Source organism: Plecotus auritus (assembly GCF_963455305.1).
Source record: "Plecotus auritus genome assembly, chromosome: 6".
NCBI classification, from domain to species: domain Eukaryota; kingdom Metazoa; phylum Chordata; class Mammalia; order Chiroptera; family Vespertilionidae; genus Plecotus; species Plecotus auritus.
Window position 1 is genome coordinate 127,739,053 of NC_137773.1, and position 26,096 is coordinate 127,765,148.

The 26,096-nt window shown below is 49.3% G+C and overlaps 1 protein-coding gene across 1 annotated transcript in view; it reads right to left on the minus strand.

Moving 5' to 3' along the window:
• Positions 1-26,096, minus strand: part of PTPRG (protein tyrosine phosphatase receptor type G) — a 696,636-nt gene that overhangs the window by 85,539 nt on the left and 585,001 nt on the right. Inside the window, exons 9-10 of the mRNA XM_080675721.1 lie at positions 6,870-7,054; positions 3,844-3,952 (exon numbers count right to left, since the gene is read on the minus strand). Coding sequence (XP_080531847.1) covers positions 3,844-3,952; positions 6,870-7,054 — 294 coding nt within the window. The remainder of the gene's footprint in view (positions 1-3,843; positions 3,953-6,869; positions 7,055-26,096) is intronic.

The following is a 26,096-nucleotide window of genomic DNA, read 5'->3' on the forward strand; positions in this document are numbered from 1 at the left end:
GGTTGGCCAGCTGGGGAGGGACCGCGGGAGGGCTCCAGGGTGTGTCCGGCCCCTCTTGCTCAGTCCTGATTGGCCAGACCCCAGCAGCAAGCTACTGGTTGGAGCGACTGCCCCCTAGGTGGTCAGTGCATGTCATAGCGAGCAGTTGAGTGGTCTTAGCATTTCATTAGCATATTATGCTTTGATTGGTTGAACAGCCAACTGGACGACCGGACACTTAGCATACTAGGTTTTTATTATATAGGATCATCTTAAGAGAGAATCCATCATCGTCGCAGCAGGCTGCCTATAGGCCTGTGGTTCACACAGAATCTCAGGAACCCCTATTTTCCATGACTGTGGAGAGTTACAGAGAGGCTTTGAACAATAAATCAGGATGTTATGTGTTTGTTGGAGACTGGGGCATGTAGATGATGCTTACTCTTTGGGGATGGTCCATTGCTGTGCAGAAATGATCGGCTTTGGAAAAAGAAATCCAGACCTAGCGTAGCAGCCAAGTGGTTTTTCACAGGTTACTCACCTGCCCCAACACCATTCCCCCTCTGAACAATACCACCTGCGTTACACCTGCCATGAGGTCAGATGACATAACTTATGGGCAAATGCTCTAACTGTGACTCATTCTGTGGCTGCTGCTTGCTGTTGTTACTATTATATTGACCACAGTAAGGTAAATGTAACATATTTAGAACATTAGTATTGGTATATTTACTATGATAAGGAAAATATTCCATGTGGCTTCCTCATGTAAAAAAACATATTCTTACCAACCCACAGGTAAAGTTTACCAAAGAAGGCATCCATAAATCCTCTAAGCTTTTTCCTTTCCCTGTTAAAGCTTACGTCCTGCAAGTTAGTTTTGTACATTGGCCTCTACTGCTCACAGTGCCTCCCCGGCCCACCACCAAAGGTGAGCCGGCTGGTTCTCCTAAGACTTCGTTTTCATGAACTTTCCCCGGGATGCTGCGGGGCACATGCCGGAACCGCTGTGGGAGGAGTGAGGGTCTGTGGCCCTCGTCCCCCTGCGGCGACAAACACAGCACAGAGAGGGGCGAGCTCCCGTCCACTGCTGAACAGAGGAGTCCACGGACACTCGAGACAGCAGCCATTTCAACAAGCCCACAATCAGGCATTTTAAATACTCCATGCTTAGAGCTTATAGCTGACGAGGCCTTTTGGAATTATATTACACTAGAGGCCCGTTGCACAAAGATTCGTGCAAGAATAGGCCTTCCTTCCCCTGGCCTCGCTCCTGGCCACCTGGGAGCCTTTGCAAGTCTTTGCTCCCAGCCGCCGCCAGGGAGCCTTTGCAAGTCTTCGCTCCCAGCCGCTGCCTGGGAGCCTGCAAGTCTTTGCTCCTGGCCACCGCCTGGGAGCCTGCAAGTCTTTGCTCACAGCTGGAGCGCCACTCCTGTAGCTCTCTCCGCACCCCGCCCTCCCCCATAGCAGGCATCCTGCCCCGCCCAGCCACTCCACGTCTGCACATGCAGATTAACCTTCCATCTTTGTTAGGTTAATTTGCATGCTCACCCCTGATTGGCTGATGGGTGTTGCGGAGGTACAGTCAATTTGCATATTTCTCTTTTATTAGTGTAGATTACAAACACTTGATTTTTCAAAGTCCACACAGAAGCCAGCAAGCTCAGGGGGCCTATTAGTCAGGAAAGGCAGCTCTGCGGATCCCAGTGCCCAGCCGGAGCCCGCAGAGACCACATCCAGATGCATGCAACCCGATCATGATGTGTGTGTCCAAGGTTCCCGCCCCACCCGCAGCAGGCGCCCACTCCAGCCTGCTCTCTCTCCCCAGGGCCGGCACAGGCCTGGCCGTGGCCTGAGCTCCCTCCTCAGCATAGGCAAGGGGCCAATGTGTTCAGAGCCCAGGTGGACACATGAGCATGAGTTATTTGTGAAAAAATACAGCATGCTAACTTCAATTAGTTTAAACGGAAGGATGAAATAATGCGAACATTAGCAAAGAACATTTAAATACTAAATGCAAGATTGTAGGGCTGGAAGGGATCCATGGAGGGCATCTAGGCTGGAGGGCTGCTTTCTGGGGCTTATCATTTAGCACTTTTTAAATCAAACCTAACAGTAAGGGGATATTTATAATTGGTACCAGAGACACTATGCAAACTACTTAACAGGCATCAGCCCATGGCATTCTGTAAGGATGCTGTGAGGTCGGTACTATTAATACAACCACATGTTGAGCTGTGAAACTGAAGCTTAGAAAAGCTAATAAACATGCTCAGGATTGCAGAAATACAAAGTGCAGCCAGAACTCAAACTTGGGGCCCCCCTCCAGGGCTCCAGTTCTCAACCAGGACTTCTGTCTTCAGTGTGCCTGCCAGTCACCCAGACGTCTGGTTAGGACTCAGACCACCCCCATCCCCCCCAGAAATGCTGAGGGGACTGATCTGGGAGAGTCCCGAATGGGCATTTCTCACAGGCTTCAGCCAACGCTGCTGCCGGTCCTACAGGCTTTCCAGGGCCCCTGAAAATGCTGTTTCAGCATTTTCCAGGGAAAAGCCTTCACCAGATACAGGACTCAAAACGGTGAAGGACCACTGGCCTGGTAGGAGGTTTCCCTGAAACTGAGAGGAGGGCCTCATGGGGAGGACCTTGGTCTGGCTGAGCGAAGCCCAAGCCCTGGTCCCTCCACGCTGGCCTAAGCCCACATCGCGAACCAAGTCCACAACCATGGCCCACAGGCTGGCAGCCGGTTTTGTAAATAAAGTTTTATTGGAACTAGGACTAGAATGGGGTTAGGGCAGTGATTTTTCACCTTTTTCATCTCCTGGCACACACAAACTAATTGCTAAAATTCTACATCCCACCAAAAAATATATTTTTACCAATCTGACAAAAAAATAGGTATAATTTTGATTCATTCACACAGGACGGCCATAGTTGTGTTGGCTGTTTTCATCTTTTTATTTGGCAATCTAAGGGAAAGGAGGTCAGTGTCCCTGACTAATTTGTCAGGTATTGCACTGTTTTAAAAATTCTCCTAGTACACAGGTTGAAAATAACTGGGTTAGAGCGAGTAAGTTAGAGTGGATCCTGTCTTTATTTAAAATTCTGATATGTTGCTCATGAATTTTTTATTTATTTATTTTTTTAAAAATATATTTTATTGATTTTTTACAGAGAGGAAGGGAAAGGGATAGAGAGTTAGAAACATCAATGAGAGAGAAACATCGATCAGCTGCCTCCTGCACACCTCCTACTGGGGATGTGCCCGCAACCAAGGTACATGCCCTTGACCGGAATCGAACCTGGGACCTTTCAGTCCACAGGTTGACACTCTATTCACTGAGCCAAACCGGTTAGGGTTGCTCATGAATTTTTTAAATTGACTTTGCTTTTAAAAAATACTCCATTAAAATATCGTGTGTCTTAATTACCACGTTTTTTGCAGCCCTTTAAATTTTGCACCTAGATGAATGCCTCCCTTGCCTCACCCTAGGCCTGGCCCTAGAACTTTCTGCCAGTCCCCCAAATCCACAGGAACAAATACCTATTTCTCAAGATGCTCAAAGGTCCCACAAGCAGGGCCCAAGTGTGGCTTGCCAGCTGGAAGGTGAGCGGTGTGTGTCTGGGCTCTGGTTCTAGGGTCACGCTAGATCCAAGAGGGATTCTGTGATCTGACACAGCCAGATACACAAGGATAGTAAAAATCACCACTTTGCTCTTCTTCCCTCTTCGGGCCTATGAAGCTCTAAAAGGTGGGACTTAAAGCCCCACAGATTCCTAGGCCAGGCTTGTGTTCTTCCAGCCCAAGCACCTGAGCAGGAAAAGCCAAGCACCAGGGGCGGGGCTCAGGGAAGCCGGCCTTACCTTGAAAGAGCATCGTCTGGCTGAAGTCGCTGCGCATGTCGTTCCGGCACACGGCCTGGACGCGGAACAGGTAAAGGCTATCAGGTGAGACATGGCTAATGGTGGCTTTCTGTAGGTGAAGAAAGAAAAGCAGTGAGCAGGTGTAGAGGCCAGCACACGCCCACCTTCTAAGCCTTCTAAACCTAAAGTAATGTTAAGAACCACGTTCAGGTTTGTGCTGCCACGGCAACAGCTGCTGGACACAATGCTCCCATAGACCAAAGGCTTCCTCTGGAAGGAAAGAGTGGTCAGAGATAACCTGGCCTGGGAATCTGCTTTCAACACTGAAATCTGCAGGATAAGACGGAACCAAATCAGTCTGGACTCTGATGCTTAACTGAGGTTTGGATTGTGTCTTAGGCCCCCTTTATACTCATGAGTCTTGGACTCCTTTCATCACTAATATCCTTTATAGACTGCAATTATTTACCTGAACCAGCCTCTCGAATTACCAAGTGGACTGCTTTCCAGAGCCAGAGAGTTTAAACATCCGCAACAAGATATGTCTGTCTTTGCAGAGTTAAGGTCTTGTCGTACATTCTCCATGGGTAATACGGGGCAAGATGCTAGGAAGGACACCTGGCTAAAGGTCAGGAAAGGTGAGATGCGGCCTTTTCACCCACTCACAGGCTGATCCTGGGCCAGGTGTTCAGTCTTTGGCCTCTGCTGCCCTCCCGTGTAAAATGGGGAGAGAAACAGCTACCTCACAGGGTCCTTGTGAAAGCAAGGTGACACAGGCCAGGGAAACCTGTTCATAGGTAGCCCACACCACACCACAGAAAGAATGGCCCTGGTCTAACACAGGGCCAGCCAGCTCCAGCTCACGGGCCAAATCCGGCCCCCTGTCTGTTTTTGTCAATAAAGTTTTATTGGCACGCAGCCACACCCATTCCTTTACATGTACCTATGGTATCTACCATGGCAGGGTTGAGTTGTTGCCACAGCAACCTGAGGTCCCATGTCCCATAAACCCTAAAATCTTTACTACCTGGCCCTTTCTAGAAAAAGTTTGCCAATCCCTAGTCATTAGACACCTGCCAAATCCAGGTCCCCATTCCTCAGAGCTTTATTCCAAGGGCCTTTAAAAATGAGAAAAGAGAAAGTACCTGAAAAGAAGAGAGCGCTTGCTTTGTGAAGAAACAAACAAAAAAAGCAACTGATTTCAAAGACGTCCCTACTGGATGAACGAAACGTAGATTCTGGGCCAAGTATCCAAAGCAGCCTTGGGAGCTGAACTGCCAGGCGGGTTTCCCATGGCAGCCACCGAATCCTCCGACCAGGCGTTAAGTGGCACTGTGGCCACACCTGCTGCTGCGGCCTAGAAACCGGCTCCTGGTTAGGGCAGCAGGTGACATCACGTTAGTGAACTGTAAGCCTTATTTATCACTTTTGGAGAAGGTAATGGTAACATCCGCCCCCAGGAGGATGGGGAAGAGGCACGTGACCTGGAAAAGGCTGCACTGACCTTAAATATTCCTCTGAGGTTTTCAGGCCACAGCAACCATCCGTTGGAGAATAGTTTTGTTGCTGCCAAGTCAGCACACTTGACTTCCCGGGGAATTAAGAAAATTAATCTTGTGTGTCCGAAAAGAAATTAGCCACCCCTAGAAATTCTCAGAAAAAAAAGACCTTGCTATCAGAGCCTGTTTTTGTCTGCATCGCTCTCGTTCTCTGAACCCAATTCACGCCTCTTTCTCCAAACCTCTGACCCCGTCTCCTGTTCAGGGCAAAGTCTCCGCTCCACCGACACAGGGATTTATTGGATTCACTCCAAGCCAGTATCTATTCATCTTTTCGTGTTTAATTATTTTTCACTTAGAACAAGACCCGCCTAAGCGCCTACACAGCTTCTGCTGATTAATGCAGCCATCTTTACTTCAGAGAGAAAACCCCTTGTGGGCTCCCAGCAGCGACAAGAGAAAGGTCAAAACACATCACAACCTCGGGGAATTTTCGGTAGGTTCCTCTCTGATTTCATGAAGCTCCTCGTTCCCTAATGGGACCCAGATAACTATGTCTAGTAGGGAAATTGAAAATATAAATGAGAATGAAGAAAAAGAATCTTCATCTAAAGGAATACACGAAGTTTTATTCTATCACTGATTGAATGGGCCCCGGGAACTCTGCTGGGAGAGAAAGGGGGTAACGATCATTAAGAATCCCACTCTGTGCGACTGCATTTGCCACGTGCACATACAATTACGGACTTCCATTATTCCAAAGCCTTCCTTTGATTAACAGTGAAAGCAGAGGCGCTCCAATCCGACTGTGTCATGTTGAGTTTCTCTGCAGAGATGTGAAGACTAGTGCTCCCTGGAGGGTTTGCTTTCACAGGGGAGGAAGAGCTGCTACAAACATCTGTTTGGAAGGGATTTTTTGGGTGTTGGCCACGAAACATTTATGCCATTTTAAGGAGAGCTGTGGAATTGTGCCTGGAGCTCACGGTGAGGTCAGATGCCATAGTGTCTGAGAGACTGAGAACAGTGGCTAAAAATTACATGGTCCCAGGGATCCTCCAGGAAGGAATGTGAGGGGATCCGACGTGAAAGGAAGTGTGGGCAGTGGACGGCTGCATGGTGGCGGGACAGTAGGAAAGAGGAAGAGGAGGAATAACTGCAGTAGTAACAGCGGGTCCTTACACACTGCTTCCCAGTGCCAGAGTCTGCTGCCCATGCACACAGCATCTCGTCTCTACAATAACCCGGTCAGATGAAAAGGCCTTAACAGCAGCTTTCTGTTTCTATACTAACGAAGACAGAGGAGTCAGTTTAAAGGGCCCAATTATACAAAAAGGAACTAGCTTTTCCGGGTGGCGTTGGGGGGTAAGTGTGAGGGGGGATGGGGCCCAGGCAGGCTCGGCCACAGTCCACACTGGGGAGCTACTGCCTGGTGGCAGCGTGAGGTGGGGGCCTGCCTGCAGTGCCTGGCAGAGATGCGGAGGGAGTCCCTCTCCTAACTGCAAGGGCAGCAGGCGCCCCGACTTTTACCAAGTCTTTGTCGCTGTCCTTCGTGAAGGTCTTCTCCTTCTCATCTTCGTTCTTGGTCCAGCTGTAGGAGATCATGTAGTTCATGATGGGCGGGTGGTAGATGGTCTCGGGCTGGCTCCAGGACACCTGCAGCGCCGTCTGGTTCAGTGGCTGCACCTTCATGTGGACGGGCGGGGAGCTGCATACTGAAGACAGAGGGTAAACTCAGTGGGCTCCGGCGACACCACACCCCCCAGGGCCCAGCCCCGAAAACCTGACAGAGCAGCACACACAGCACCCCATCCCGTCACCTGAACCTGCCCTCAACATTTTACCACATCTCTCCTCCCTCTTTCTTTCTTTCTTCTTTCTTTCTTTTTAAAAAAATTATTGTTATTATTTTTAAATCCTCACCCGAGGATATTTTGTCATTGATTTTTTTTTTTTTTTTGAGAGAGTGGAAGAGAGAGGGAAAGACAGAAATATTGATGTGAGAGAAACACATTAATTGTTGCCTCCTGCATGAGCCCTGCCCACGGCCTGGACTGGGAAGGAGCCTGCAACCAAGACATGTGCCCTTGACTGGAATCGAACCCAGGACCCTTCGGTCTGCAGGCCGACGCTCTAGCCACTAAGCCAAACCGGCCAGGGCTCCCTCCCTCTTTCTACACACACAATCACACACACACAATCACACACACACACAATCACACACACACACACACATAATCACCCACACACAATCACACATACAACTGTTTTCCTGCGAAGGCATCATAAGCAAGTTGCAGATTCCCTGACACTTCACTCCTTCATAGCCCACCCTGCCTCTCCTAAGACTAAGGACATTCTCCCATCTGATTGCAAGAGACCGAATGTTTTGTGCCCCCAAATTCATGTTGAAACCTAATCTCAAATGTGATGGCATTTGGAGGTGGGGCTTTGGAAAGCGATTAGGTCATGAGGGTGGAGCCCTCATGAGTGGGATTAGTGTCCTTATAAAAGAGGTCCCAGAGAGCTCCCTGCCCTGCTCGGGGAGGACACAGCACTGTGCAGCAGGAGGTGGGCTCTCACCAGACAGGGCACCTGCGGGGCCTGACCTTGGACTTCCCAGCTTCCAGGACCCTGAGAAACAAATTTCTGTTGTTTGTAAGCCATCCAGCCTATAGGAGTTTGTTACAGAACCCAGTGGAGACAAAAACCCTAAAACTGTGATCATGCCTAAGAAAATAAACATTAATTCAATAGTACTAGCTGATGCACAGTCCATATTCAAATTTCCCCTTGTCTCCAAAAGATTGTCTGAAGATTGTTTATAGCCATGCCCCCCTTACCAGAGTTGCATTTCATTATATAAGGCTTTGTCTCTTTTTAAAAATTGTATTTATTTATTTATTGTTTTATCCTCACCTGAGGAAATTTTTATTGACTGTTTAAAGAGAGCAGAAGGGAGAGAAACCAAGATGGCGGCATAGGTAAACACCTAAACTGCTGCCTCGCACAACAATTTCAAAACTACAACTAAAAGACAGAACGGACACCATCCAGAACCACAGGAAAGCTGGCTGAGTGAAAATTCTACAACTAGAAGGAAAGAGAAAAGCTCACAGAGAATTGGAGGTACGGCAAAGGGGCTTTGTGCGCGCAGAGAGGAAGGGCGGCTGAGAGCCTGGCTGACTTTCTCTGGCAGAAGGGGGAAGGAAGCCTCCGACCGCACTGAACCCCAGTTCTGACTGCACTGAACCCCAGTTCCGGGCGAACCCCTGGGGACCCACGCTCTTACGGGGGGAGTCTGGACTCTCGGGCGGAGACTCGAGCTGGGAAAGGCAGAAGTCTGAAGGCGCACGCGGGCCAGTGCGCACAAAGGCTGCGGAGGTTGCCACAGGCTTTCCCTAGTGGAAGGGAGTCAGAGGATCCTGACTGCACTGAGCCCCAGTTCTGACTGCAGTGAACCCCAGTTCCAGGCGAGCCCCTGGGGACCCACGCTCTTACGGGGGGAGTCTGGACTCTCGGGCGGAGACTCGGGAGCCGGGGAAGGCGGAGGACTGAAAGTGCGCACGCGCGCGCGTGCCAGTGCGCACAAAGGCTGCAGAGGTTGCCACAGGCTTTCCCTAGTGGAAGGGAGTCAGAGGCTCCTGACGGCACTGAGCCCCAGTTCTGACTGCAGTGAACCCCAGTTCCAGGCGAGCCCCTGAGGACCCACGCTCTTGTGGGGGCAGTCTGGACTCTCAGGCGGAGACTCAAGCTGGGGAAGGCGGAGGACTGAAAGCGCACATGCGCACAAGGGCAAGGCTGACAGGAAGCCAAGACTGAGACTCCACCCCATCCAAGCTGAGCACAGAGGCTATTGCAATTTGGCAAGTCTAATCCTATAAGGCTGTCTCCAGCACCGAACTTCTCCCAGCATAGACACAGCTGATCCTTACAGCCAACTGGCCCGGAGGTCAATTCTTCCCAGTGATACCAACAACAATAAAGACTTAATTACAACAAGGCTGTACACACAGTCCACAAAGGGGTGCACCAAGAGTGTCCACCTCAGGTTAACTGGGGAAGCAGACCCACTGGGCCATATTGGAAACCTAGCACACAAATCTACCTTACCAACTCAGGGAAGCAATGAAAATGCGGGGTCAAAGAATCAGATCACAAACGAAAGAAATGGAGGAAAACAAACGACTGGATATAGAATTCAAAACCACGGTTATAAGACTTTTTAAGAATATCCTAGAAAAGGCCGATAAATATAACGAGACCCTCGAAAATATGAATAAGGACCAACTAGAAATTAAACATACACTGACTGAAATAAAAAATATTATACAGAGACCCAGAAACAGAATAGAGGAACACAAGAATCAAGTCAAAGAATTGAAATACAAAGAAGCAAAAAACACTCAACTGAAAAAGCAAAAAAAAAAAAAAAAAAATCCAAAAAGTTGAAGATAATGTAAGAAGACTCTGGGACAACTTCAAGCGTACCAACATCAGAATTATGGGGGTGCCAGAAGAAGAGAGAGAGCAAGATACTGAAAACCTATTTGAAGAAATAATGACCGAAAACTTCCCCCACCTGGTGAAAGAAATAGACTTACAAGTCCAGGAAGCCCACAGAACCCCAAACAAAAGGAATCCAAAGAGGACCACACCAAGACACATCATAATTAAAATGCCAAGAGCAAAAGACAAAGAAAGAATATTAAAAGCAGCAAGAGAAAAACAGTTAATTACCTACAAGGGAGCACCCATACGTCTGTCAGCTGACTTCTCAACAGAAACTATGCAGGCCAGACGGGAGTGGCAAGAAATTTTCAATGTGATGAATAGCAAGAACCTACAACCAAGATTACTCTACCCAGCAAAGCTATCATTCAGAATTGAAGGGCAGATAAAGAGCTTCACAGATAAGAAAAAGCTGAAGGAGTTCATCACCACCAAATCAGTATTATATGAAATGCTGAAAGGTATTCTTAAAGAAGAGGAAGAAGAAAAAAGTAAAGATAAAAATTATGAACAACAAATACATATCTATCAACAAGCGAACCTAAAAATCAAGTGAATTAAAAACCTGAGGAACAGAATAATCTGGTGAATATAATAGAATCAGGGGCATAGAAAGGGAGTGGACTGATAATTCTCAGGGGGAAAGGGGTATGGGGGGTTCATGAAGAGAATGGACAAAAATCATACACCTATGGATGAGGACAGTGGCGGGGAGGTAAGGGCAGAAGGTGGGGTGGGAAATGGGTGGAGGGGAGCTATGGGGGAAAAAAGGAGAAACAATTGTAATAATCTGAATAAAGATTTATTTAAAAAAAATAAAAATAAAGAGAGCAGAAGGGAGAGAGAGAGAGAGAAACATCCATGTGAGAGAGAAACATTGATAGGTTGCCTGGACTGAACCTACAACCTAGGTTTATGCTCTGACCAGGAGTCAAACCCACGACCTTCTGGTGTACGGGACGATGCTCCAACCCCCTGAGCCACCGGCCAGGGCAGCTTTAGCCTCTTTTAATCTAGCATAGTCATCTGACCTTTTTCCCTTGATGACTTTTTTGTAGAAATCACGCTATTGGACCTGTGGGGTACCCCAACAAACTAAAATTGTAGCTCAAACACCATTGTAAACAGATCAGAGGAAATAAATTTAAAATGAGACGTTAAGTACGTTTAAAGCAAAGGTGTGTGTGCGCGCGTGCGCGCGCACACACACACACACACACACACACACACACACACACACTAAAGGGCTGGCCCAGCAGGACCTCATGGAATAATTCCCCGACATGGGCATATGGAAAGGCAGGCCCACCCTCCTTCCCCTTTTTTGTGGCGGCAGGTTTGAAGGGACATGGGTTCTACATCCACCTGCGAAAGGGCTGAGCTATCAAGTTAGCCTTTAATAGCAACATTTTAGTTCCAAGTGTGCGCTTTCCCAGTGGCTGGGGTTCCTGCCGCCACTGGGCTTGGAGACTGGGCTGGGTTTCTCAACCTTGGTACTATTGATATTTTGGGCCAGACTACTGTTTGCTCTTGGGGGGGCTGACATTGTAGGGTGTTTAGCAGCATCCTTGGCATCCACTCATTAGATGCCATTAGCAATCTCCCCCCCCCCCCCAATTATAACAATCAATAATGCCACCAGTAATGCCAAATGTCCCCGAGGGGGTGGGGGGAGGCAATTACCCCCAGCTGAGAACCAGGGGTCTAAATTGGGAGATGGGGGCTCACCAAAGGATGCCACACGTGGAGCTGATGTTACGCCTGGATGGAAGGACGGGGGGAAGAGAGGCACTCAGTACTATCCAAGCACAGCATAGAAGGCATGGACCCAGCTATGGGCCTGGGAAGACCGCAGAAGGTACCTGGGGAGCAGAGGCAGGGGGAGAGAGGAGGGCAGGCCCAGGGACTGTGGGAGGGAGGGGCCTGAGGGAAGCCAGGCCTGGGCCAAGGCTCAGAGAAAGAGGCGGGAGGAACCGTGCAGCCAAGTGGGAGCTGTGGAGGCCCAGCTGAAATGTCTGGCCTTCATCCTAAGAGCACTCAGAAGACACGGGAAAGACCTGAGCAGAGAAGGACACAGGCGGGTTTGCACTCTGCAGAGATCCCTCGAGCTTCAGCTGAGCCAGAACCTGGGGGGACTGGAGTGAGGAGGGGGCCGGGGAGCAGGTGCTGCCGGCTGCTCACTGCTGGAGACCAGGGAGGGGGGACGAAGAACTGCGGTTCTAGAGTGAACGGTTAGAGCAAGGACGGCATTGGGGGCAGGGGAGGGGTGGTTGAGGGGAGGAGGTAAGCCAGGGGATTGTGGCGTGGCTGTGGTGTCTCCCAGGAGCCCACCATAGCCAGCTTTCCCAAGAACTCGGAGCCCCAGGCCACCCTGGGGAGCAGGAGGCACGGGCCCTGCTGTAAGGAGCTGGCCGCCCGAGAAAAGAGGACATCGGTTCTGACAGGGCGGCATCCGCTAGCTCTTCAACTGCCAAATCGCGCTGCAGCCGAGGGCTCTGCTTTGTGGCTGGGACAGGAGGAAGGATAAATTAATGAGGCATCCCCACTGCCCCAGAGAACCCTGGGGCATCGCGCCGCCTGCCACACAAATGCCACCAGAGTAGGGACATCAAAGAGTGTGAATGAAGGCTCCACAGAGATGAGGCTGAGTGACAGCGTGGACACTAGGTGGCACTGACACACCGTTAAAACACCCCGACCTTAAGTTTCTCAGGAAGGCAGAGCAGGGGAAAGTCAGGAGACCTGCACCCTGTCCTTCCACATGCCAATAAGGAACCCAGATTTCTATGCTGGAAGCTCCGGTTCCATGCAGTGACGACCATGTCAGACTCCCTGACTTCTGCATCTTCTCTCACCTCCTGCCGGGTTCCCATTCACCCCTTATTCCTGATCAGCAGTGGCTGCATGGGATGTGCGTCTCTCTAATGGTTACATCACCACCACATAAATAATTTTATCACCCACACAAAGCAGATGCAACCACTGTTATTTATTCTTTAAAATTAAAATAGCTGGGTTCTCTTTGCTGATTAAGATGACTCATGTTAATGTTTTTAAAAAGAAACCCAAGTAGTACAAAAAAAGTTAAGAAGAAAGTTGTTTTTTTAAAACCACCCCAAATTCCAGCGCCCAGAGGTTAAGTATTGTTAGCTAGCTGGGAAGTCGGAATGCAGGTATATCTTCCGACCTGTGGCCTGTGGAAAAGCAGACGCACAATCTGATGTAAAGGGGGATGCTGCATTACAGCATCGCAGCTGGATTTTCACTGCTGCTGTGTGCTCTACTCAGTAAGTCATGCATATACTTCCTGGTCAGCGAATGGAGCCTGGTATCCCTGCTTTGAATGAAGAGACAGAACTCCACCATCTCAATGTACCAGAAAGCACTGTGCTGAACCCACGAAGGAGACAGGTCTGTTCTCCCTCTGACAGGACCACCTACCAGGGCAGGAATTTAGTTCCCCACTGGCTGCACAGACCACTTCTGAGCTGTGGGCAGGGGGTCTGCAGGTAGGGGAGTGGCATCCAGATCTCTGGGGCTGGCAGATGGAACAGAAATTTCCCTCCTGCTGTCTGTCTCCCCCCACCACCTCGCTGAGGGGGAGGAGCCATGTGGCCAGACTTGGAGAAGGCATTTGCAGAGCACCAGGAGGACTCAGAGCAGGCCTGGCCGGTAGTAAATATTTTCGTTTTGCGGGCCATACAGTCTCCGTCACAGATACGCAACTGTGCCTTCGAAGCACAAAGCAGCCCAGGCAACATGCATAGGGACGAGTGTGGCTGTGCACCAATCAAACTTCTCTCATGGACGCTGCATGTCAATTTCACATCCTGGTCACGTGTTATTAAGTCTTCCACAGCCTGTGATCTTTCAACCGTTTAAAACATAAAAACCATTCCCAGCTTACAGCCGTACAAACGGTGGTGGTGGGTGAGCCTGCGTTTGCTGATCCCAGGCTTCAAAGGTACAGGGAGGCCACACCTTTGCCTGAAATGTGTGTCCTCAGCACTGACCTCTGTCCCCAGCACATCTGGCAGCCTCTCTAAATACCACCCCCAGCCCTGCCCCCTCGAGGTGCTCCCTGCACCAGCCTCCCCTCCCTGTGCTGCTTCCATTCCCACTGGTGTCTGCCTGCTTCCCACAGCCCCCGGACAATGCCCACGCCAGCTCTGAGAAGGTCTGCCTTCATTCTGAACAACCTTTGACTGTGATCCTAGACTTTCCTAAATGGTGAAGAGGCTTCTAGCAGAGCCAATGGTTCTCTGGCTCTAAAGCAACGTCAAGGGTATTTTCTCAGTGGCTCCGCAAGTGCATGAAGGTACCCCCCCACTCCTCTTCATTTGGGGTGTTAGATACACCACTGTGATTCATGGTGTGAAGTCGGTGTAATTTCCAAGTGCCTTAAACTATTGAGTTGAAGGTCCTCCCAGGCACCCTGCCTCCTCCTTTTCTCCCCTGAGGCAACAGGCCAATTATTAGTCAGAGTCCGAGAGAGCTAGCACAGCTCAAACACAGCCACTTGGTGCCGCTATTCCACCAAGCTTGTCAGCAGAATGGAACTGGGGGTGGGGTGGGGTGCGAGATCATATGCCCCGAGGGTGTTGTCCGGCCAGCCTGGCCTGAGCCAGGGGAGGGGACTGGGCAGGGAGAGAGTGGGCACTGTCCCTTCTCAGGCAGAGGGACCATTCCAATGGAACAGCGCTCAGCCCCTCCCCCAGCTCAAATGCCTCTGTTTCCTTTCTGGCCCCAGCTCAGCTCGAACCCTTGAATATGGAGCCGGTTAGAAGAAACTTCTAAAGAAATGGCCTCAGGGAAGGACTTCCCTTTTGAAGGGCTGTATAAAGAGGGCTCCATGAACATGAAATCCCCCCAGCTGACCACACAGAACTGCAAGCCTGGAATCTGGTCCCCTCCCTACCCTCCTGCCCAAGGTCTCCTGAGAGGGAGTGTGCAGGGCCAGGTGCCAGATCCAGAGGGAGGGGATCGCAGCAGGACCCACTCCAGCATCCGGGGAGTTTCAGCTCCCAAAAGGATCTGGCTGGAGCTGCCAGCTGCCCAGGACACCCGTGGACCGGGCCGGGGTTCCTCTCAGGTGATCCAAGAGGCGCCTTCAATTACTCTCCCCACTCAAGATGAGTGAGAACACTGGGGTCCCAGGCTGGCCAAGGACACAGTGGGGAGGAGGGTTCAGAGCGGGGACCCCATCTGTCACATCCCACACCGGAGGGTCATGTGCATTCCAGCCTCAGACACCTCCCACATCTGCCTTCCTATCTGCAGGTGGGAATAAAGATGTCAGGAGAGTTAGTCAAAGTGCTTAAAGGACAAAAACGGCCTCATGAAGGGCTATGCACCTATTGTAGCCCCAGGTCCATGGCTTCTTCTGCGGGTTAACAACCCTTTGCAAAAAAAGCTTCCTTCCCACTCCTCCTCTCAGTCTTCCCAGCTTCTCTGTTATCAGTGACAGAGGAAGAGTGCAGGGTCTGCAATTTCCAGCCCTCACCTCCTCCAAGGCCCTCCTCGAACACCTAACACTGGTTGCTGCCCAATCACCATCCTCCCCCATCAGAAATGCAAACTAAGTTCCAGGTCCCTCAAGCTCTCACAGGGAGCTGGAAATATACGCAGCCTACAGGCTGACCACGCCCAAGGCCTTCCCTCTGTGCCAGTCTGTGCTGACACAGCAATAGTACCAAGTTCAAGCCTGGCTCCGGGCTGAGTTAGCGCATTTCACCAATTATGTCATCAAGTCCTCACTGTAATTCAGTGGGGCTGCTGGCTCCATCATCACGTCTGCTCACATCTGTTTTAGAGACCGAGATTCAAGGGGGTCACTCATCCTCGTAATCACTCGGGAGTCAGACTACTTCAGTTCTGGAAGTGCCAGCTACATGGTCTTGGATAAATGCGTGACATGCCCAAGCAACTGCTGGCCGACGTGTAGGAAGTGTAAGGAGTAGCTATTGTTAATCAGTTACTGAGCACCTACTATACACCAGGACCTTGCCCAGGAACTAGCCACAAAGGTGAACACAAGTTGACATGGCTCTTGACCTTCTGGAGATTACAGCCCGTGGGGGAAACGCACCCACCACTTAGCCCCCGCCAATCAGTTCTGTATCTATAAACATGTTTGTTGTTAGATCCCACATATAAGAGAACTCTTATACTATGGATCTTTCTCTAACTTATTTCACTTAGCACAATACCCTCTGGTCCATCCATGTTGTCGCACGATTTCATTCTTTTTTCATGGCTGAATAATAGGCTACTGTACATATGCCACAATTTCTTTATCCTTCCATCCATCCATGGGCACTTAGGTTGTTTCCATGTCTTGCTAATTTTGACTAATTCTGCAGTGAACATTGGAGTGCAGATATCTTTCATTGTCAGGATTTTCATTTCCTTCTAGTAAGTACCCAGAAGTGGGAGTGCTGGATCACATGGTAGCTCTACTTTTACTTTTTTGAGGAACCTCCATACTGTTTTCCACAGAGGCTGCATCCATTTGCATTGCCACCTGCATCCTTGCCAGTACTTGCTATTTCTTGTGTCTTTTTTTAATTTTTATTGATTTCAGAGAGGAAGGGAGAGGGAGAGGGAGAGACATTAATGATGAGAGAGAATCATTGATCGGCTGCCTCTGGCACACCCCATCTTGGGGATTGGGCCAGCAACCCAGGAACGTGCCCTTGACCCGAATTGAACTGGAGGACCTTTTAGTCCAAAGAAAACCACTCTATCCACCAAGCCAAACCAGCTAGGGCTATTTCTTGACTTTCTGATGATGGCCATTCAAACAGGCCTGAGGTGATAGCTCATTGTCGTTTTGATTTGCATTTCCTGATGATTAATGATGCTGCCTATCTTCTTTTCATGTACCTGTCAGCTATTTGCATGCCTTCTCTTATTCTAATATTTGGTCTTTCTCCCCAGTCCCTGACACAGGGCTCCTAAACGCCTTGTAAATTCCTAGTGATCAGAGCACTAGGAGCATCTTTTGTTCCATGGAGGTGACTGCGTGGGCTTGGATACCTTCTGGATTAAGGCTGGTTACTGGACAAACCAAGCCATGATTAGAAACTGGAAATTTTCAGCCCCTCCCTCCTTTTCCAGAGAGGGCAGGGGCTCTGGAAATAGTTAATAATTGATATGCCTATGTGACAAAGCCTCCATAATAATCCCAAAAGTATGAGGTTCAGGAAGCTTCCAATCTGGCTGTTCATCTGTTACCTTTATCATATCCTTTAATGAACTGGTGACTGCATTCCCCTGAGTTCTGTGAGCCACTCTAACAAATTAATGGAACCCAAATAAGGACTTGTGGGAACCTCTGATATGGACTGTGGACGGAAGGGGCCACATGCTGACCTGACAAGCTCAGGGAAGGCCTGCATGGCAGTCTTGCAAACTCAGAGACCTAAAGTAAGCACAAAGGATGGTCTGAAATTAAACTTTAACTAAACGCAGTTATGGTGGGCAGTTACATCCTAGGCCAGTATCTTCACTGACAAGGTCAACCTTTACCTTAACTGAGCCTATCTGTCTTTTTGCATCTATGATAACATACCCTTGAAGTGTCTGGGTAACCTGTAACTTCCCTTTTTCTGGAGCCCCTGGGGCACAACCAAATGTGGGCGCCACGACAGATACCACAAATTCCTTCATTATCATGTTAATTGTTCCTGCACGCACGTAAGTATGTGTACATCATTTTACTTTTTTTTATCCAATCCCAGGGTTTTCCCACTGCTTTGCTTTATCCCACCTCCTTAATCTATCACCAATGAATTTCATGTAACCCACCTATGTCCCTCTTTGATTGCAATGTATAAATACAAATGTAACCCACCATTCTCTGGAGCATTATCTCAATTCGTTGAGGTTCTGCTTCCCGGCATATGTCGACAGTTTGGCTCAAATAAACTCACAAAAATTCTTCATAGGTTTCAATGGGTTTTTTTACGTTAACATTACCCAAGTGAGACAGAAGTTGTGGGTAACCTGGGGATCTGTTACTTGTGATTGGCATCTGATGTGGGTGGGAGGAGTCTTGTGGGACTGAGGCCTCAACCGTACACAGATCCTTGTGGGATCTGACACTAGCTCCAGGTAGATGGTATCAGAACTTAGATGAACTGTAGGACCCCCAGCTGGTGTTGCAGAGAATTTCTGGTCACATGTGGTGACCAGAAGTGTCAGAAGTGCAGTGTTCTGTGTGAAAGTGAAGAAGACACAGGAGATGGACAGCTGAGATTTCCCTTCTCAGGAGGAAGAACATTTTCTACTTCACTTGCGGAGTTTCCTCTACACCACCAACGGCACCAGCTCCATTCCAGGAACAAGTCCTGGTGTGCATTTCTGCTTCCCAGCCAACGACTGGGTATTGGATCTCTGTGTAGCAACTGCCATGGAAGACAGGAAGTCTGAAAACTTCCTTATCCCGTCAGGGCACTGTGCACTGTGTCTGCTGTGCATGTAACAGAGCCACATGCTCAATCCCACAGCAGCAGCCTGTGTGGGGAGGCAGAGGTGGACACGTGGCTCTGACTCTCCCACATGATACTATTCCTGACCTCTCCCACCTCCTTAAAGTCTTCTTTCTTACGCCATCTCCCTCTTCCTCTGTGAGCCAATGGCCAGGGGAGGTGTCCATGTCCTGTGCAGGAAAACGCATTGTTCAGCTTGGCGCTAAGGGAGGTGGCAAAGTTCAGAATGATGCGTCTTCCCGGCTCCACTTGACGACAGCTGCTTCTGGAACCCTGGGTGGAGGGCTGGGTCCCAGGTACCCGAGGGCCCTTACCTCCTTCAATTTGAAGGTGCTGTGATTTCCTGCCGAAAGGGCCAAGTAGAAGTCTCTCTCTCTCACTGAACACATCATCCTTGCAACGTGATACCTTTTAACTTCCAAGGCTTCCCACTGCCTTGAGGTAGTCTGAGCTAACCGAGAGTCTGTACCAGAGACCGGTGCAGGCCGGGTGGGCACATGCCAGCACCCTGCACTGGAGTTGGGTTTCCTCTAGCTGAGTCTCCCATTTCCCACCACTGAGATGATGTTATGCCCGTTTATCCTGAAGAAACACCTGGGACACGTAGGGCCCCATAGCTGCCCTCGGAAACTCGAGACTGTCACCTACACCCCACCCCAGATCGATGGCCCCAGGAGCTGTCTGTCCGCAATCCCAATGGCCATGGTGAGTGATCATCAGTGACCCATACAGACAGGTTGGCCAGGCTTCATTAAACCACTGACTCTAAGTGATTATGAGACAGAGGCCAGGGTGCCCTCATCTGTTTCTTATTTGGCTCTAAAATAATTTTTCTCTTAGAATTAGGTATCACTGAGGCCTGCTACCTAATAAATTTAAAACGAGTGTCCTGGGTCTTGCCTGACATTCGACTAATAAGCTTTGGCAGCTGCCTTGGTTATCAGTTCTGGCTCAGGGAGGCCACAGGATGAGCCTGATTGTTGGGATTCCAGCCGGGGTCTGACCCCTAGATGTGGCACCTGCCCCAAATGGCCATGTGGTAAGGATGTCCTCAATGGTATATATAGCTCCAGGGTCTCCCTCACCTGGGAACTGGCGTCAAGCGGCTCCGCTTGGGCTTGGTGAAGAGGACCCAGAGGAAAACGGGAGCGTGGGGTGGGGGAGGCTGCCACTAGCATGGACAGACCAGGCTATGCGCAGGCAGCACCCCTTGTGTGGACTCACATGTGCAGCACCTGGGTGGGACCGGCCACTGACCCTCCGGAATCAGGGTCCTTATGCTCTGAGGAGCCTGGGCTCTGGCTGGCTGGTGAGAGCCCAGTTCTCAGTGGCTACTACTCTCTTCTCTGAGAAGGGTCTCTCTTCCTCTCTCTCCCGTGAAGCCTTTGCAGGTGCCAGCTCAGGGGGAAGGATATTGCAGGCACCGTGCACTTGATAAAGAACCCCTGTTAGTATTTAGTGTCAGACATACAGACAGCGCTTTCAGAACACAGGCATAGATTTTAAACAAAACAGCCAAGACACTCATTTTGGTCCACGCCTGTGCTTCGGAATCACACGACCAGTCCAGAGAGGGCCCAAGAGTGATGTTGCAACCATGACAACCACTAGCTGTGCTGAGAAGAAAGGATGACTTGGGAGGACTCGATGTGTGCTTCCAATTTACAGATGGTCTTTGAATCTCAGGCCTCAGGGCTGATGAGGTGAGACAGTTTCTTCTTCTTTTTTTTTTTTTATCCTCACCCGAGGATATGTTTATTGATTTTCAGAGGGAGAGGAAGAGAGAGAGAAACATTGATGTGAGAGAGAAACATGGATGAGCTGCCTCCCGTATGTGCCCTGACAGGGATCGAATCCTCAACCTTCCAGTGCATGGGACGATGCTCAAACCAGCCACTGGCCAGGGTAAGACTTTCTTATGACAGGAGAAGGCCAGGGTTCTGTCCAAGTTACTGTCCCTGAAGGAAAACAACCTTGACCAGCGAGTGTCTGTGGAGTGAGCAGGAGAGGGCGGAAGACAGACTTGTCTCCCGCGGGGCTCCTCCTGTGATTCCCAGGAGACGCACACACACCTCGGGCCTCATGCTCCCTAGTTAGTGAGACAGGGGAAGTGAGTCACCCTGGGAAAAAGAATGCTGGTGGCCTTGGTTAATTTCCAGACTGCTGCCCGTGAGCACCACAGCGCCCACACAAAGCCAATGCTAAGGAAGATTTTTCTGGAGCAAAGAAAAGCTGAAGCCGTAGGAGGGTGGCTAAGTCCGCCTTGAAGATCAAACTGCCACACCTGCCTGGAGACAGAGGCTTAAGTAATTAGGTAATATTTATAGTGTGAAGACGACAGACGCCCTGGGCGCCTGTTACAGATATCAGCTCAACAGCTCCCCAGCCACGAGCAGGGCTGCCGGGAGCGGCCTGCCTCAGCGCCTGCAGCTCTAAATGCCTCATTCTCACTGTGAGGTGGGCAGCGTGGTGCTCCCTGGGATGGACAGGAAAGCCCTCTGTCCATGGTTTTTGAGATGAACGCTCCCATCCAAGTGGCTTATGGTAAGAGGGAAGATGGCTTTCCCAATCCTAGGAGCCTTTCCGGGAAGTGACGTGGAATCCTACTCCAAACGCCCGGCCAGCCTTTTCCCACGGGAGCACGCAGCCCGGTGAGATCCCATGCCCCACTCTGTCTCCTCTGGTGAAGGAATCTTTTTACTCCTGGCTATGCGGCATGTGTGGGTTAGCTCAGTCCATCTGTCCCTCCTTCCCTCCCTCCACACCTCCCTCCCTTCTTCCATTGATCCTTCCTTCCATCCATCCAATATTTACTGAGAAGCTAATAGTGAACACTGCACTCGCTCCAACAAAAAAAGACAAAAAGACAGTCTCACCCCGCATGGAGCTTATGTGGTAATGGGAGAGCTAGATATTAGGGAAAAACTCACACAGATGCATGTACATGAGTGCTGAAAGAGAAAAGTACTGGTGTTTAGACCAAGAGGCTGGGCAAAGGCCGCCAGGAAACCTCCCTGGGGATGGGGCCCTGGAGCTGAGCTATGGAGGCTGAGGAAGGGCTGCTTAGGCACAAAGGTGAGCAGGGCCTTCCTGGCAGAAGAAACAGCTGGTGGACTGAAGGGTTGGGTGCCAAGGGAAGTCAAGTGCAAGATGGGGCTGAGGAGGGAGACAGGGTGTGGAGGCTCCATTGATGACTGTGGATTTCACTGGAAAGGTTTTAGCAATTTCCAACAACCTGGCTGTGCACTTCCACTAGGAAGAGAGCATGGTTCCCTGTTCTGAAAGTTATTCTCCAGTGGCCATGTCACATGTAGCAGGTTCTGAAACATACAAAGAAGCCACTGCTGACCTACAAACAGGAAAGTACAATTAGCCCTCGCTGGTTTTGGCTCAGTGGATTGAGTGTCGGCCCTTGGACTGAAGGGTTTGATTCTAGTCAAGGGCACGTACCTCGATTGTGGGTTCGATCCCTGGCCCTGGTTGGGAGGCAACCAACAGATGTGTCTCTCTCACATTGATGTTTCTCTATGTGTGTGTGTCTCTCCCGGTCCCTTTCAATCTCTTTGAAAAATCAATGGAAAAAATATCCTCGAGTGAGGATTAACAACAATAAAAATGAAAGTACAATTATTTGCAGAGTACTTCCCATACCCCAGGCTCTGTCATATATGTTCCCTACACTGATTCAATTCATTTAAAGGGCCACAAGCCAAGGAGGGAACTGTAATTATGATCTTCATTTACAGACAAGGAAACCAAGACTTAGATATCAACTAGGGCAAAAAAAATTTAAAAGTTAATGGTTGACTTGAGTCCAGGTATGCTTGACCACAAAATCTATATTCTTACCCAGTGCCTTATACTGTCTCATCATTAATTCACTCATTCACTCGCTCATTTATTCATTCAATGAACAATGACTGTTTACCTACTATGCCCTAGGCACTGTGTTAGGCTCTGCTAATTCATGGATGCACAAGGTCGTCAGCCTAGAAGGCCCCATGGCCCAGACAGAGAGGGTGCACCGGCCCTATGACAAGGCCTCAGTAGCCTGTGCCCTGAGCACCCAACATCGGTGCCAAAAGCACGCCAAGCAAATAAAGACTGATTCCTTGTGAAGATACACCGGGTCTTTAGGAAGAGCACCCTATCCCCATAAGCACATGTAGTTGTAAAGCTCCTTCGTTCGGGGAAGGAGTAATAAACTGCTGTTCGAGCCACCTGCTGACAGCCAGAACAAAGAGGCCTCCGCTGTGGATTCATCGGAACCTGGCAGGCCTTGGAAACTGAGCGGATGCTGCCTTTGCACATAAGAGGATCTCAGCTCACATCGCAGCTCTGTCACTTCCTGGCTGAAAGGCTCTGGACAATCGCTTGCTCTCTCTGAGTCCCAGTCCCCGCATCTATTAAAGAGAAACAATAACACTGCATTTCTCTCTTTGTACCCCACAACGTTCCATCCAAACTGTTAGAAACCTCAGAGGCTCTAGTCCAAAACCCATCCCTAAGGATCACTTCTACCTTCGCCAGGATCGCCAGCATCCAACCATTGGCATCCTGCCAGGAATATTTCTATCAGCCTCCTGCTGGTCTCGCAGACTTCACCCCAGGTCGTCTGCAAACACTCCTCACATCCCAGAGTGAGGGCTCACAAACCTGTTCAGATCCTTCTATAGTTCTGCTTTGGACCCTCCCAGGGCCTCCCACTGCTGTAAGAATACAACCTTAGTTCCTTAGCAAGAAAAGTCTTTCATGCCCACCTCTCCATGCTGCTTCCCATGGCCCAGGGCCTTTGCAAATGACCTCTCCCTCTAAGAACTTTGCAGGGCTGGCTCCCTGGCACCACCTGTCCTGTCCAGGGCAGATCCCTGGTCCCTTTCCCACTGCCTCCCCACTCCTATCACTCTTAGTACACCACCTGATGTAACCTCGCAACCGAAGTTCTTTCATTGGTTGACGTGTGCATTTCTTTCTCACCACTAAAATGTCCTCTCAAGATGAGGAACTCCTCTCCCTCGTTTCTAGTGCCATAGTAGATGCTCAACAAATATTTGATAAATGGAAAGTGAGTTCTGCCCTGGCCAGGTGTCAGGTGTCCTCCAGTACACCAAAAGGTTGCAGGTTTAATTCCCGGTCAGGGCACAAAACTAGGTTGTAGGTTCGATCCCCAGTCAGTCTCTCTGTCTCTCTTTCTCTCTGTCTATAAAGAAATAAAAATCAATAAACATATCTTCAGGTGAGAATTAGAAAATTAAAAAAAAAAAAAGGAAACTGAGTCCTGCCAGAGGTTGTTTGGGGGAGTAAATGAAACACTAGCGCAAAGCAGGCTAGCACAGCATCAGGTACACAAACCCCTCCCACAGCCTTTTAGCTGCAGGTGCTTCGGGCACAGCCTGGAGTCCGCAACTGAGATGCCTGACAGTTGAAAAGAAACTCACTGGCTACAAACAGGAAGCCGAAGCACTTAATGCTCCACGAGGTGTCTGTGAAATATCAACTTTATGCCAATCATCAAAGGCACCTTCCTTTATAAGGGGACATATGTAATACTTTCAACAATACAGAGTTTTAAAAGAAATGTCTGCAATAGTTTAGAGTGCACGTTCTCTAGAATCCTGTTTTTCATAAGGAACATATCTCAAGCAATGAAACGATGTTCGTAGTGCCAAATGCTGTTCAATTCAGAATAAACTGCTATGTGAGGCTTGCATAAAAATAAATAAAATAAGAAGAACAAAAAATTATAGCAACTCACGAGATGTCTGAGCATGTACAAATGTTTGATGTAACATGGCATGACCTTCAAAACTGGGAGGAACCCGGAGTGTGGACAGCCTTAAAACCAGCCCTACTTTCTGCCTTCCTTCTTGATCACTCCTAAGGGGAAAAGGTAACAGCTAAATGATGGTTATTTGTAAGAGGAGGAGGCATCAAACACTGCACTGCCACGAGCTTCCCTGCACTTTTCTGTGTGAAAGTTTTTGCAAGGAGCAAGCCAACGCAGGGACGAGTTTTGGGAGGGCAGCTCCTCCCAAGGAATTAAGTGCTCCTATCAGAGCTTCTCTTAGTGAGAGAAAATAACGCAAGCTCATTAGCACGGTGAGTGGAAATGATTAAACCGAAAATAGAACAACATTAATATTTTCTCCCCAAACTGCAGACAACCTCGATTTCAATGTCCACGTCTGAAAAAGCAATCGCGGATTTACTTCTTTGTTAATTTGGGTGGAAGTGTAACGCTCGCTCTCAGTGTGTGCCGATTTGAAGCAGGCTAGACCTTCAGCATTCTCACGCGATGGTACATGTCCTTACACTGCTGCTAACAAAAACACGAACTGAAAGTGTGGTTAAAAAGGGGTGCCTCCATCGACAGAAGCAAAGACCATTTTCCAAAAAGCACGGCACTGGCTTAGGAGAACAGGGGTCCACAGGCAGCCCAGTGTCCCCACCACTTCCTCTGCTTTCATTACGTCATTCGGTGTCACTTGAATTAATTCATCCAATCAATTTATCACACCAAGTGGTTTTGATCCCACTGTGATTCGAACAGGCTTCATTAAATTAATAAACCATATGTTTCATGTTGTTGGGAGGAAAGCTATTTCTCTCTGTTCGCTGTTCCAAACGTCTTCACAATGGGCAGTATTCTGCACTTAATCACCAAATGCTCTTCCGTGTGCCCTGGGTGTGTTGCAGAATAACGGAAATGACAGCCCATTAAATCTTAAAGTCTGCCCACGTTATTTACCGATACAGGGCAGGCTGGCCAACTCCATGGCCCTTAAACAAGCCTAAATACTGTTTCCATTTACTGGAACGAAAGCTTTAGACTTTTTTTGGGTGACATCCATTAGAAGTCCTTCTTCGGCAAGAATACAACGTTAAGATGACTTTGCCCCCTTGTCTTTGGTGTCTCACACGGCCAATGTGTCTCATTCTTGGCATCAAAAGGCTTGATTCCGCTTTCTCTATTCCAGTACATCCAATCACCCTGACAGAGGGCAGGACGGGACGCGTAAGCGCAGGCAGCCCCCACAGGCTGCTCAGTGCACACGAACTGAACATCGCAGCAGGGGAATGAGGAGGTGGGTGCTGTACTCGGCTTGCTGCGGCTCTGCTTACACTTCTGGTGGCAAAGATGACCAGGCGCTAAGGTGAACTGCTGAGTGGTTGGTTACCAAGTTAACAGACTCATTAGTCCTAGGGCCTTGTGGTGGGATGGAAGAATAAAACCAACCAATGGGCACTTTCACAGTCACAGCTACTATCATCTTCAAGAAAATAGTTACTTTAAAGCAAATTTAAAGCCATCCATTAGAGCAGGGGTCACTAAACTGTGGTTCCCAAGCCAAATCCAGCATGTCACCTATTTTTTGTAAGTTAAGCATATGCACATACACTGAATGGCCAGATTATTATGATCTCTGAATGAATTCGTGCATGGGTGGGGTCCGGCTAGCTAGGCCAGGGGGAGGGGACATGGGCGGTTGGCCGGCCTGCCTGCTGGTCGAACTCCTGGCCGAGGGGACAATTTGCATATTAGCCTTTTCTTATATAGGAGGATATACACTGAGTGGCCAGATTATTATGCGTTCAGAGATCATAATAATCTGGCTACTCAGTCCTCCATATATATATATTGATTTTAGAGAGGAAGGGAGAGGGAGAGAGAGAGATAGAAACATCAATGATGAGAGAGAATCATTCATCGGCTGCCTCCTGCACGGCCCCTACTGGGGATGGAGCCCGCAAC